Consider the following 15,497-nt stretch of genomic DNA (forward strand, 5'->3'; position numbering starts at 1 on the left):
AGTGTGATTGCAGTTACGTTTTTAATATTGAAATTGCAGTAAAATACAAATAAATGTGACTGCAATTGCGGTTGTAATACCTGTGTAGACACAAAAAACTTTATATTGTAACAACCATTTTGCAGTTACTATAATTTATAACTATAGGCAACTAGACTCTATTAATTTATAGTTATAGAGAATTATTGAGGCCTGTCATATTAATTAGTTAGCAAAGATAAAGACAGTTAGTTAATATTGCACATTTTATCTGTAATTTGTAAACCACAGAAACATGCGTTATTCACATTGATTTTGGACCAAATATGGATCAACTCTGGCTTTAAATGATAAAATCCAATTTAAAGACCAAGATCCACATGACAAAATCATAAACAACTTTAAAACACAACACAACACATAGATGGTGGTTTTGTTTGCATATCACAATTGCAACAAACATCACTGCCTCTTATAATCACACTACCTTGAAATTAACCTGATCCTCGTAATGCCAAAATCTGCTGCTCCATCTACAATCAGATACACAGACAGAACAAGTGATTTAAAAATGATATAATTATATAATCAGCTTCTCATGATTAAATATATATATATATATAGAAAAACAGTACATATAAGATCTTCTACTCCTTACCTTGAAGAGAGTCTCAAGCTTGTTTTTCACCAAGGAATACTCATGTTTTACTTGTTGCAAGCTTTTCAAACACCTACATACCAATCATTGAGATTTTTCACAAAGAAAGAAAAAAAATCCATACACACAACTAGGACACATGTTCCGTGTAAGTACTTTGGTTGGTGAGCTAAAAGACGCTGAAGAAGATTTAAAAAGGAAGTTTCCAGTTTAAACACGGAAAAACTAACCTAACAACTAATTTACTAACATTTGCTTATAAGAAAAAAACACAATTAGGACACATGATATTTTGACAAGATTCATATATATCATCATATCATATACTTTGGATGTAAGAATTTTGATATGGAATTGCCAAGATGATTACCCTTCAATGTTTTGCTCCGTGGAAAAGTTGCGGAAGGAAATGCAGGCTTTATGAACTCTTTCTGCACCAATGCTGCATTTTGCCCAAATAATCATTATCAAGATAGTTATAAAAACACTTAGAACAAGAGTGAAAAATATGGGTGAAAAAATTTCCACAACTCTCATTAATATGAACTCGGATGCTCTATAGTATAGTATGGTGTAGCAGTAGTAGAAAAACTTTAGACAAATAAATTTTTTAACTTTATAAATATGAGTGTTTTTTCAATATAGCTACCAATCAAAATTTTGTTATATAGTAGTAGTATTAAGTTTGGGTTAATTGATAAACTACTAGCTATAAAGAATGATTACCTGGAGCTGCTACCCTTCAATTGGTGAACATGAGCATCCAACCTTTTAAAATCAATATTTTGTTGGCCTCTGTTTGATATGCATCAACATTGAAAATATGAATTTTGTTTTTATATAACCAAAATATGACATATATAAAAAACAAGAAAATTTTAATTATTTTCTTACAGTGTTGTAGTAAGCTCATTAAGAAGCCTCTCTGCATCATCAAAAAAGAGAGTAACCACTTCAACAACAAAATTTGGGTGGCTTTCATCTTGAAGTTGTTCAAGTTGGTTAAATTGATCATCTAGAAATCCCTTTTTTCCAAACAATAGTATAGTGAGTAAATAATACAACAGACATAGCTCAATGTAATGTAATGGAAATTGTACTAATTAACTACCTCATGAAATAAGGAAGAAATATAATCTAAAAGTTGCTTCTGAAGCTGAACCACAATACCATCCATTACTAGTCTCAGCTTTTAGTAAGTCACTTTGATATCTTAGTTAGATACACATTACCTAAGGTTTATATAATGTGAATTTTGTTCTCAAACAGGAAAAAGTATCATATGTGTTTTGTTTTATTTTATTGTATAGTATTTAATATTTAATTTTTTTTTTGTAATTTAATAAATACAGAAAGAGTAATATTTAAATTAAGCAAGTAACTCACTTATTGTGTTTCTGTTCATTGCTTCCACACCAACTTATCGTTCAATGACAGCTTAATGTTTACTATATAGGATTAGGATGACTGGATCTAAAACTCATGCCACATACCATTCATCTTTCCATCTTTTTCATTTTGTAATTATTGCCTCCCTCTCTTTTGTTACCTCCCTCATCATGATTTCCTTTTTTTTTTAAATTAAAAAAATTGCTAAAACCGAAAAAACGGAATGTATAAATGATATTTACTAATAGTATAAAACGACAAAATGTCTTATTTATAAATATGATAAAATAGAAATATCTGAATTATCTATGTCTCTAAAATTTTAATATTGACAACGTCAAAATGATTAATTAAATCTGCATTAAATTAAAGTTAATTTATCATATTTAAATTAAATGGACACCACAACTAGACATAAACCAAAACAACTTACCCCAAGATGACAATTTGACAAACAAACAACGTATATTAAGACGACGGAATGATAAAAAACAATAAAAAGAAATTAAATATTTGTAAAAGTAAGTTATTTAGAGGAAATAAAAGGAAAAAATAATTTAAAAGGATGACTTCAAATAAAATTCACTTTGAACCACACATTTAAGTGAAAAAACTAGAAAGAGAACTTGCGTTGTCATCTCTTAAAAGCTACGTGTAAGCTTTTATAATAATAATAATAATAATAATAATAATAATAATAATGATAATAATAATAATAATAATAATAATAATAATAATAATAATAATAATTATTATTATTATTATTATTATTATTATTATTATTATTATTATTATTATTAATCAATCAGTCTCATATTAAATACTTCATTTATATCATAATGAATGACTTAATTTACGATTTTATATAAATTAAAAAAAGTATATAAATAAAAGAGAGAAAGAGAAAATAATATTTTTACAAAAATATATTTATTAAGTATCAGTGCATGTTTTCATCATTATTATTGATGTAAAATAAAATATTAAACTGAAAACTATACTTGTAATATTAATTAAAAGATACAATTGCAAAATAATAATTAATATCATATTAAAAAATTGAAAAGGTAATTTATTTTTGAATAATTTTTTAACTTATAAATGAATTATTTATTGTGGGATAGAGAGAATTACATTTTAACTATACACTTCTTAAAAAAATATTAGTTGTATTAATTTTAAGAGTAAAAGAATATACTAAAACTAAAATACTTAAATTAATTGAAGTAATTGAAAGTAATAATAATAGAATAACAAGTAATTAGTAATTTGATTAAAAAAATATTTCAATCATAATAGATATAACGAAAGAAAAAGAGTGTTTTTTTTTTAATTCCATAAATAATCCAAGGCTATGGTTTTCATTTAAAAAGTGAATGATAATTTTTGGGTGATTTTACTTTTGACCCTCCCTTCAAAAATTCAAATTAGTTATTAAATCATTAAAATATAAATTAGTTTAGTCTTTAATGTTAAAATTATTAAAAAATTATTTTAATATTTAATTATATTTTTCAAAAAATTTTATGATAATAAATTATATTTCTTAAAGACTACTTTGATAACGGAAGGATTAATTAAAAGACTGAATTAAAAATCAAATTTGATACTTAAATATTGGTTTAACTAAAAAAATCTCAATGGCTAAAAAAAAAAAGTTTTGGATGACTTTTAAGTTGGTAATGGGCTAATAGCACTTTTTTTTTTTTATTTCAAAGTCTAGAGTCTAGATCTCTCACTTCCCGGCATATTGCTAAAAATAAACATAAGTTGCTTTTTGTGAACTATAAAGCACAAGCAATAAAGCCAATCTAATCTACCATAAGGCTTATAAATCCAAAACAAGAACATGAGAGACTATATATCCTTGACTTACAAATTGAAGGGGCCAATTATGGGGTGACATTCTTTTTTCTTGGTAACACAATCCACTTACTTCACGGCTCAGTCACTTAGGAGAAAGGGAAACAAGTTTAGAGAGGATGCTAAATTATTTTTAGATTTACATCTCTCTTTTTATTCTCTTATTTCTATATGCACAAGAATTGTTTATGTATCTATTTCTCTCATAATATAATGGATTTTGATACGACACTCCACACCGTATATTATTTTTCTCTCATAATATCCGTAGCAAAAAATTGGATTTGCAGCTTGATTCGTGATCATCGTGGCTCGATCAGCTTGGTCGTCTTCAACGACGGAAGTACATGAAGGCGAAGCTATCATATAAGATAGTTAAATAAGTTCATAATTATAAATTATGTTGACATTGTAAAATTATTTTCAAAATAGCTGCATATAGTTATTAAATTCTAACGTTAAAATCAATATTGTTTCCCATCACACTTATTCCATTTCACTATAATCCGAAGATAGCCTTAGGAAATTATATCCTTTCTATAATTCTAGCTACAGACTCATTGGATGTATAAAAGCTGCGGCTTTGGTATTTGTTTCTTGTACATTTAAATTCCAACTTTTGTATATCAATTTTATTTTTGAAACAGCAAAATATAGCATATTAATGTTTTGGCTTAATTGTAGTATTGGTTCCCCTATTTTAACTGAATCGTAAAAGTAAAAGTAGTCCTTCTCTAAAATAAGTCACGCCACACCATTTATAATCATATGTCTCAGGTACAATTGTTGCACCACGAGATCTTAAGGCATAGTCGCAAAAAAAAACGAAACTTCATCAAGTTTTGGGACCAAAATTCTGTTTGGAATGAATACTTTTGCTATTAACTATCAAACTAAACTGGACTTTCGTGAATAAATTTGTTGCTTTCAATGTTTGATAGGACGACATTTACCATAAATAGCTTCTATTTATTTATTTATTAATTCATAAAACAACAACATTGAATTGAATTTAAGTGGTTAATAAATTTCAATTAAAGACGAATTATTTAAAAAACTCAAATTTAAATCCTAAAATAAATTTTTACTAGACTTTACTCACCGATGAAATACATATTAATATGGATTAACAAATATTACTTGTTATTAAATTTTAACTCAACTAACAAATACATATTAATATAGATTAAAAAGCAATATTATTATCCTTAAACTAGACAAATACCGTTTTGACTCTTAAGATTAGACTCTTAAGTTCTAATGATGAAATTTACGTCTCTTTTAAAATAATAAAATAAAATAAACCAACATTATTCAATAGAATCCTATTTCCATGAGAACCATAGGATTAAAAAGAAAACGACAACATACCATCGAGTTTGGCACATGCTCCACAATTTTCATTTTTCTCTTTTACCATCAAGTTATATTTATTTATTTTGGGTTGAGAACATTATTATATTTTCTTTTCCTATCAATCATGTTATATTTATCTCAGTTTACTGTATTAGTATTTGCTCTTATCCATTCGATTTACAAGCTTAATTATGCTGTAACAATATTCAACTATCATCATTTTGTCAAAGAAATATATTTAACCATTATTAAATTTGGATACGTTCTCATTTGATCATATTTTCAAAATAATATAAAAATAATTTAGTAATTAGATACACTAAGAAAATCACGTTCTTCATCACTGTAGTAGGGGTGGTCATTTTTTATGGTGAGTCACTGACCATATGATTGGTGACTCAGTCCTAGTGTGGGCATTAGTTTCACAGTTGTGGTAGATACTGTTTTTTCTTCTATGCTATTACTGGGAGGTCAAGAGAGTACAATAAAAGGTGAAGGGTGTTGAGTATCCAATGCCATCATTCCATGAATAAAATTTATTAGATAAAACTATTTTTCCCTGTTTGTTCCGTAACTACTTCCTGGTGGTGCCCACAAAGAAAATTTTAGATTCACTAAGGATAATTCCAATATGACCAAAAAAACAAAAACAAAAAAACTAATGATAATTCCAATATTGGCTGTTTGGTAGCTATAAATAGGCAATGCCAATTTTACTGTATTATCTCGGTCATTTATTTTTATTGAAATTATTTTGGTCAAAAAACAGACCATTTTTTAGGATCATGTTACCATTTTTTTCAATGGACAAATGAATCTCTTGAATCCAACTACGGGGTTGGGAGAAATATAAATATGAGTGAGTACATAGAGCAGAGTCAAGAATAATGAACTATTTCATAATCACGATTTCTTTCCCCTCCTTTCTCTATGATTTTTCCTTTTCCCTCCACCCTATGAACTATGAAGAAATAATACAATAAAAACATATAGAAACCTACCCAGTGCCCACACATATAATTTATAGTTATGCATTTCAATATACATCATTTACAAGAAAATTAGAAGGTCAGAAGAATAACCGCACTGGGAATATTGTGAGTGAAGAACATTAAATTCCTTGAATCAATGGTCAGTAGCATTTAGCTTGTTGCATCGAAATCACCTGCATTTGTTAATTAAAATTCCTTTACACCACCAATTTACAACAATACGAAGAGAGGGAAGAAAGCATAAAACAAAGCAGTCATCAACCTGCAACACAAACATTTTGTAGTTTTAAGGAAAAGCATGAAGGAGGCAAGATGGTGACTAACAAGAAACTGTTCTCAATACCTTCTGTTTACTTTATAGACATTTTCAACTGCTATACATACATACATACATTCACAGACACACACAAAGCCCTATAGCTTAATCTGAATCTCAATAAAAACAAAAGGTTAACTGTTTCAGATTCATACCTTCCTCGGAGAAGTCAAATACATTACCAAGCATGTCATCATCATCACCATCTTCATCAGATTTCTCCCTGCCACAGGGACTGCTACAATCCACATCAGTAGTAGCTTCTGTTGATTCATGACAGTCAACTGATGCTTTACAATAACCTTCTTGAAAAAATTGCTCATAGTCTGGTGAGTCACGTATTGACTCCTCACAAGCAACATTCATATTCATATCACAACCACTAAAACTTGAATTGAAACTGTGACTAGCTTTTCCATGTTCAGATGATTTAACCTTTGTAGCTATACTATCAGCAAAATTTAAGACACCTGCCGAAACCTCAATTGTGTTAACAGTTTCCCAGCTTAAAAGAGGTGATGTCATTGCCAACACAACTACATCTTGGTTCTTTTTGCATTTAAATTTTAAACTAATTACAAAACAAGTTAGTTGATAAAGAAAAATATATGCCGACAAGCTTGAGAAAATAGTCAAAAACAAAGAGTCGTCGATAGAATATACGAAAAGTATCTTATAATATCTATTAGAATATATGAGTAAATATTTTACAGTTTCTTGATATTATATTATAATATCTTAAGTTTATATCGTAAGATCAATTCGCAATCTTAGGGTATGTTTGGATAGAGGATTATGGAGGAGAGGGTTTTGAAAAACTGTGTTATTTGAGATTCTTAAAAAATTGAAAGAACAACATGATAAATTATCATATAATATTTCAATCGCACTTAATTCAATTTTAGAAACATTTTATAGCTTTTTTAATTTAGAAAAGAAAAATAAGTCCCCTGCCCTCTCTTTCAAAACCCTCTATCCAAACATACTCATAAAGTATCTTAGATTATCTCCTAGGATTAGTTTCTATATTAGTTAATATTATGATTTTTCTATTTATTTAGAATTAGGAGTCTTGTCCTTTCTATAAAGAGAGGTCAGTTTTTAGTTTTTTTTTTTAAGTTACTAGTTATTAGCAATAACATCCAGGCTCTTATTATTTCTCTGTTTTTTTAATCTAAATCCAATAACTACAATGCTATCTTGATATTGGGATTCATTTCTTATCTTAGAGTATCTCTTAAGATTAGTTTCCATATTACTTATAATTATGATTTGTTTCCCTAGTCAGTTAGGACTAATAAATAGTCTTGTATCTCAATAAATGAGGGCTAATGTCCAATCGATTTGTATCATAAAATCATCAATCATATTTAAGTTTTTATTCTCTCTCCTTTCTTTATCAGCGCAGTACCATCGTATGTGACTGGTACCTTCCTCCTCAAAACCTCATAACTTCAACATGATATCAGAGCAGTACTGTCTTGTGTGACTTGTCTCGTTACTATTCCACTGTCAAGTTCTCAAATGTTTGGGAGTGTACTAATACATATATTTAGAATTCATTTTGTCAAATCCTTTTTTTCTTCTAGGTTTCAAACGATTTTCCCTAGGGCTTCAGCAGCTATTAAGAGTTTGCCCACTATCTGTTCATGATTTCCGGTCATAGGAAGGATTGCAGTCAGATGAAACTCTGCCATTTTTTGTAATTAAAAATGCTGAGAGATTTTCCGACAAAGTCATTCTCAAAAGAAGTGGAATCAGCCAGCATGCCATCCGCCACAACACCACAGCTATAGCTTTAGGCATGCATTGTCTTCCCAATCACAATTTGAGACATTCCTTCCATTGCGTTCATCGACCCCTCCTGTTCCTACTTAGGCCCTGTTTGGTGTATAGGTCTTAGTTTTTAGGTGTTCCAGGCCCCTTTCGTTGTTTTGAACTTTAGACTGTTTTCTACCAATTTTATGGGGACTGCATGTTTCCAGTGAACGTCCTGTTGGTTTTGATGCTCCTTATTGAGGCCTTCATACCTTCAACCATTCGTTGGTTGACTAGTCAAACCCTCTTAGTTTGTTTGGGACTCCATCAAACTCGTGGGTCTCACTGTTTTTCCTTGATGTTTGAGTGTTTTATTGCTGTTTAGATCCCTACTTCACATCTTCAACCATTCGTTGGTTGACTAGCCAAATCCTCTTAGTTTGTTTGGGACTCCATCAAACTCGTGGGTCTCACTTTTGAAGGTTTTTTCCTTGCTGTTTGAGTGTTTTTATTTCTGTTTAGACTCCTACTTTTTGTTATAGATTTTCGTTGGATCTTCTCTGCCGCAGGTTCTGGTTTGTTCATTCATTGTGCTGCTTTAAGGTGCTATTTTGGTACTGTTTTCCTAAGCCACAATTGACTCCGGGCTTCAATTGCTCATTCTTTGTTTCAATTTTGTTCAAAGTTGTGACAACTTTTAGTTGGAGCTTTAGCTGCTGTAAGCATTGGCGGTTGGCTAATGTTATTTCAGTTTGGTTCGTCATGATAATGTTACCACCTAGTTATGGCTTCAGCTGCTGTAAGCATTGGCCCAACATCGTTTCTGTTTGGTTCAAATTGTTCTAGCCACGGCTTTGACGGCCTTAAGTGCAGACCCAATATCGTTGCAGTTTGGTTTGGTTATATTGTTCATGAAAGTTAGTTGTGGTTGTGGAACTTGTTTCTCTTCAAAGAGTATATTTCTAACAAACTTAAAGCTTAGTAATCTATAACTTGAGGGGAGTGATAAACTATAAGAAAAACATCTTGCACTTTTGACTTTATTCTATGCATTCTCTCCTCTTTTTATCTAAAACCCCATACCTTCAACAGTTACAAAATATAGGTAACTCAAAATATGTAATAGAAGCTTTAACATTGAATTTCTTATCTTACCGACGTTGGTTTTTTCAGCTAAGCCAGGTATCATAAACTTTGGTTGGGAAATTGCAGCGTCTTCTGAAAACTTCTCTTCAGTTGCATGTGAATCAGATGAAGAGCTAGAGCATCTTCCTATAACAGTACCTCTGACAAACATCATAGAACTTGTTACAATGTGAATGGACAGTTACACAAACGTTTCTAAACTTTCATTATAAGGAAAAAGATGATTAAGCAGCCCTCCAATTTTAAACAACTACGACCTAAAAACTAGTTCCCGGAAAATCACACTCAGTTTCAATTTTATTGGGCAATAAGCAAAGGAATAATGGAAAGGTGAAACTTTAGTCTAAACCACCACTAACAAACCATTTACATTAGACCTATATATATACCATGCAAATGTATGATGGCAATGTACAGGAAAAATAATAAAATATAATAGTTCCTTGACACAAACAGAGTATATAAAAAAAAAAACTCCTATAATTTCCGAAATATAAAATTGAAGTAAACTTAACTAAAGCATCTCCATCTAAAACATAAAGAAGACCTATGTTCTTAATGACAAATAAATTAAATAAACCTAGCTACAAAAGAAGTGTAAACTGGAGAAACATATTTCAAACCAAAATTTGCAAGGATGTAGAAAATATGGTCATGTGCAACTACTCAATATTTTCACCAGCTTAGAAAATTTGAGAACCTGATAGTTAATTGAAAGCATTCCTGTATTTAGAATGGAAATTATCGAAGTGGAAAGTTAATATAAAACTTCCCCAGTGGACCCAACAACAAAAAGGAAGATAAGGAACCGTTACCTGTCACCCCAAGTGGACTGAATTTTGTGGAAATGATCAAAGACGGGCAACAAAACCTTCTGTCTTATTTCAACCTCATTAATAGGAATATTCTCTATTTCAATCTCTCCATTAGTTATAAATTTGTGTTTATTCAGCTCTCCAGTTTCAAAATAACCCATCACAAAGAAAGACACCTAAAAATTGAGGAAATAGTTTGATTGAAGGAACAAAATAATGTTGACAAAGGAGAAAAACATGACTCTTCAGCCCAGAAATCAAATGAATACCTCAGACTTCTGCCAAATTGGTATCCTCCCAGAGCTTATATGTACCTCTGCATTTGAGAAGTGACAATCCTGATTAAGTTTTATAGAATCATCATTTCCAACACTATAATTTTCACTATTTGAAACATCCAAGATCATTTCATCGGCTTCCAGTCCACCAGGTGTACTCCCCGATATATGTACCTCTCTTTCTAGCCAATCATATCTCCTACAGACATCCCACCATTGAACAGGTTCAACCTTCACTCGTAAATCTTCTTCTTGTATCTGTGGTGAAGGACCTTGAACTGTTTCATTTGGCTCTGCCATCAATGACGGTAGTAGGTTATATTGAATTAAGTGACCAGAAGGGGTATAAATTAGTAGGTGCTCCATGGCATGAACTTTTGTGTATGTATTGTGTGAATCAGGAGGAACAGAACTATGAAAGACAGCAGAAACAGCACCAGATGGAACTGAGACTTTCCCTGCTGCAGATGATGCAGCATTACTAACCGTATTGAGCCATCCAGCATTAATATTTTTTATTCTGCTAACCACCGAAAGAAAAGCAGGAGGTTGGGGTGTGTGGCAAAGCTGTTGCTGCTGGGTTACAGTAAAATGCGGAGTGAACCACCATGGTAGAGGAATAATTGGCAAAAGAACAGGCCCTCCTGTATCCTGATTGTGTATCTTAAGAACTGTCTCACCACCAAAAGGGGAAAGGACAAAAATATGACAAGTTCCCTTGGAGGAAATGATGGAAACCCACTGACTGTAATGGCTAAAACAAATATCTTGTATTACCTGTATAATAAACATAATTTAGTAAAATCCTTTGCAAGTATAGAAATATAAGGATTTAATTTTGATTTCTCTTTCTTTACACCATCATTTAAACACATCTTGCCAAATCCATAAAGAAATTTAACTACAAATACCACAAGCAAGGAAGGTTAACTCTCTATTGATGTGTCAAGACCTCTGTAGCACCGACACCTCTGAGTGTCCAACACACAACACCGACATCTTAATTACATTCAATTAATTCATTTTATCAAATTATTACCAGCATCAACGTATTAGTGTCAGTGTCGTGTCCGGTACCTGTGTCAGTCTCAGTGCTTCATAGGTCAAAACATCATTAGATGATGGTGAGAAACAGTTGATCAAATTTAAGCTCTAAACACAAAGGCCTCAAAGAAACAGAGAATAGTAGCATACAGCAGATGTCATGCCACGGTGGAGCTTGTAAAGGTGAACATGAGAACAACTCCAATCATTGCTTTGTGAACCTGATCCATTCTTTGAGTAGGAAGGCATAATTCTAAAGATATTAATGTTATTACCATGAATTGAGGCTGTAACTATCAGTGTCCCACTCGGATCAAAACATAGCGCAGATATAGGACTAGTATGGGCCCTAAATTGTGCCACAACAGCTCTAGAAACAAAATCCTTGACAACAACCTGCAATAAATCAGTATTAGTAGACAACGAGAATACCATGTAGAATGATTATTATCCAGTTGCCACTGACATAAACTATCATCTACCTTATAAAATCCTTCTTCTATGGCTAAGCTGAACCAATAGATGATCTCATGTAAATTGTAATAGAGATGCCAATATTACTTTAAGAAATAAAATACCTGGTCAGCAGTCCAGAATCATTGCAAAAGAAAATCAAATGATAATGTGTTAGTCATCAAATATAATACTCACCACCCCAGCTGTATCTGTTTCTGTAGAATTTGAAGTAAATCGACTAACTTTCCAGCTTGAATTTGGTGATACAGGAGAACTAGATCCATCGGGCAGTAGATCTTGATAGTATTTAGACAATGTTTTGTAGCCCATATCACTAAGATTGATCAGCCCCGAAGCCAAATGCTTGCTAGATTCCATGGCATATCGGGCTACCAGGTTTCCGCTGCTTGGTGATGTTGACGGGCTGACAGCAGGAGGAGTAAGACTTTGAGGACTTAAGCGACTCGTGTTTGACAACAGTGGGTTGTTGGAGGCATAAGCTAACCACCGTGGCCCTACAGCCATAGGACCATAGCCAATATTAACCCCAACCACTCCTTGCCCTCCCAACTGAGGCACAGGATATGTAAGAACACTGAATTTATTCTCAAGAGTAAGGGCGTCAAAACAGTATATCTGCAAGCAAAATAAAAATGAAAATAACAAATTAGCCAGGTATAAGTTATGTCAATAACAAACTAAGTCATTGTATATTACAATTAATTCATAAAAAGAACATACAATAAGTATCTTGAATTGAATACTTGTAATATGTCTAAGCAAATTGTTAAACCTATCCAATGTCAACTGAAAACAACTATAAACTCTATTTCCTCAATAAGATAACATTAGGTATAGGTGGGGCTAAAAACACATTACAAACATACTTGACTCAAAAACTTACTTGAGTAGCCAGACCCACAGCAACTATTTGAGGACTGCATCTAACCATGTAGACAGTTGAGCGGAATCTCAGAGCATGTACATAGGTATGGGACCTTAGTGAGTAAAATCTAACAGTTGTAGCTGAGTTGATAATATTTTCAGCTTGAGCTTCATTGTGGACATCTCTGATATTTTGCATTGTACCAGGTATCTTTGATTTATCACATGCAACAACCAAGAGCAAAGGATGTGATGCTCTAAATCCTTCACAGCCCTCCAATTTTGCAGGGACAGGCTGCATCTGTAAAAATGAAACTGGATCATCACGTTTTGAGACAAGTTCTTGGATATTTAAGGCATCTTCCACATCAAGAACTTGAAAGCCATTGGAATAACCGAGTAAGAGGACATTTTTGAAAGAAGACAGACCAAGCTCTAGCCTATCAAAGCAAGCCCAAAGCACCTGCTTGACAAAAAAAGATGTCAATAATTTTGACAGCTTGGTTCATAGATAATAGCTCCACCATAGCATAATGTTGACCAAATTATTAGGCAGCATACATCACACCACAATCAATGCTTCTTAAGAGTGGCATATATGCAATACTCAATTGTACCGCATTGACAACTACAAGACGCATCAACAATACAGTCAATACTCTATTGTCATGCAATTCCACCGAATCTCAACCATTGATTTATTTAGCGACTTCCAAAATTACTTACTTTACTCCCTAAAGTGGTGTTGGATCCTTGTCTAACTATTCCATCATCAAACAAATCAATCTCACATTAATTGTGGTCTGAAAACGATGAAAAATTAGCCAAACCAATATTCCCTTTTATTGTTAGGGGTTAGAGACTATTGTTAATTGTTAATCAGAACATTCGATACCATTTTACTTCCCTCATACAAAACAAAACAGAACAAATTTCAAAAGAAAAAAAAATCAATTAGAATTGAGTATGGAAAAAAAGGAGACATAGCGAAGTTGATTACGTCCTCAAACTCACTCAATAATCCAAAATAAATCTAAATTAATTGTGTGTGGCAAAACATAAAAAACAACTACGTCTCTACAATAAACTCCTCAGCAGTTCGCAAATAAGAACAGCGTTTTCTAGAGGCGTTAGCAAAATAATTAGCAAGTTTTCCGGGAACTAAAATTTTTCCTCAAAACCCACGTCATCACTTGTATCTCACTTCTCATTTCAGAACAGCATTCACACAAGTCACAATTTCAAAACAACAAATAAAAACTTGAAAAATTAAATGCTACCTGGTCTTTGTTATCATGTCCGTCGCCGGAGATAGAAGCAGCGACGGAGGCGCCGGCAGTTCGGACGCCGGAGGACGCGGTCTTAATGCAAGACGAAATGAACTTGAAAGAAGAAGGAACGAACCCATTGCTCTTGCAACCGTTGTTCTTTCCCTGCTTCTTCATAATAATAACAATAAACTACGCGATGTTCTACAGGCCACCGGTGAGTGACCGGGAATTCCGTCCCCGCCGACGAGTGTCGCGGAACGCAATCGATCGGATATAGCATAAGATTTAGAAACGTCGGGATTTGCCCTACACGGCGGCGCTAAAGAACTCCTGTGTTCGGTTTTTAGTTTGGTGGTTGAAGAAAATTTGACCTTAACAAAGACGGTTCTGCTTTCAAGTTTTGGACACACTGCCCGCGATTCTGCTTCTGCTTGATGCTAATCACAAGTCATATTTCCCTTAATTGTCACTTAGATCCCGTGACATTTTCGATAATGTCCTTTGTGTCCCCTTCAAATATTTTCAAACTTCAACTTCGCTCCACCGTGTGAAATTACCATCAACCCCATGCATCTTCTATTTTCTATTCTTTAATTGATAAATTATTAATTTAAATAATTATACCGTATAGTCATTATCCCAATTTCAAACAAGGGGTTGGTAACATGGTATGATTAAATTACAAAGGAAGATTTGGTTTGGTGGGTAGTTTTTAATTCATGCTTGGAAGGGAATCACTGGTGGATGAGTGTGAGGGGCAAGATGGACATTAGAGGTGGCAGGCACGTGGGTAACGTGTGGTATTTGGCATAAAAATGGGGGGTGTAATCGGGTTATAAGCAAATTTAGGGGAGAATTTTGATAAGGTAGTAGTAAATTACAAAGGAAGGAAGAAAAGGGTTCGAAGAATATTAGAAAAACAAAGGCCACAAGGCATATATACAAATATTAATTGGAAACGACAAGGAAGCAAGGGGAATATCTTAATCTAGATGCGGAACCAAAATAAAATATTTTCAATTGCGCTTCCAACCTGTACTTGTTTGCCAAGAAAATGATAATCATTGAGTCGTAATTGTAGGTAGAGTTAGAGTGTATGCAAATATAACGTGAATCCTTTTCCTATTGGTTTTTACTTTTCAAAACTCTACACACAACATAATAACAACAAAAGGTTATATGAGTAGAAACCGTGAGATTTTTTTTTATGTATAATGACAATTTTTCTTTTTGACGCAAGAAACCGTGAAAATTTATTTTCCATTTTTATGACCAGAGTATCATTATACAA

General features: G+C 32.4%; 2 protein-coding genes across 3 annotated transcripts; both read right to left on the reverse strand.

Moving 5' to 3' along the window:
- Positions 1–227: 227 nt before the first annotated feature.
- On the reverse strand, positions 228–1,907 carry LOC101512935 (histidine-containing phosphotransfer protein 1-like). Its single transcript, XM_004495703.4, has 6 exons — positions 1,749–1,907; positions 1,532–1,662; positions 1,364–1,432; positions 1,008–1,079; positions 638–710; positions 228–512 (listed from the first exon to the last, which is right to left on the reverse strand). Exons 1-6 carry the CDS (start codon positions 1,812–1,814, stop codon positions 474–476), a joined length of 450 nt encoding a protein of 149 aa, XP_004495760.1. The 5' UTR covers positions 1,815–1,907; the 3' UTR covers positions 228–473.
- Positions 1,908–6,063: 4,156 nt separating this feature from the next.
- On the reverse strand, positions 6,064–15,100 carry LOC101512181 (autophagy-related protein 18h). 2 transcript variants are annotated; one of them, XM_027333274.2, is made up of 9 exons: positions 14,216–15,100; positions 12,955–13,398; positions 12,246–12,686; positions 11,745–11,990; positions 10,542–11,327; positions 10,273–10,448; positions 9,467–9,597; positions 6,709–7,023; positions 6,064–6,410 (listed from the first exon to the last, which is right to left on the reverse strand). In XM_027333274.2, exons 1-9 carry the CDS (start codon positions 14,378–14,380, stop codon positions 6,388–6,390), a joined length of 2,727 nt encoding a protein of 908 aa, XP_027189075.1. In that variant the 5' UTR covers positions 14,381–15,100; the 3' UTR covers positions 6,064–6,387. The 2 variants fall into 2 exon arrangements, with proteins under 2 accessions (XP_027189075.1, XP_027189076.1); XM_027333275.2 differs by having other exon boundaries at positions 6,064–6,499.
- Positions 15,101–15,497: the final 397 nt, after the last annotated feature.

Source organism: Cicer arietinum, chromosome 4 (genome assembly GCF_000331145.2).
Source record: "Cicer arietinum cultivar CDC Frontier isolate Library 1 chromosome 4, Cicar.CDCFrontier_v2.0, whole genome shotgun sequence".
NCBI lineage: Eukaryota > Viridiplantae > Streptophyta > Magnoliopsida > Fabales > Fabaceae > Cicer > Cicer arietinum.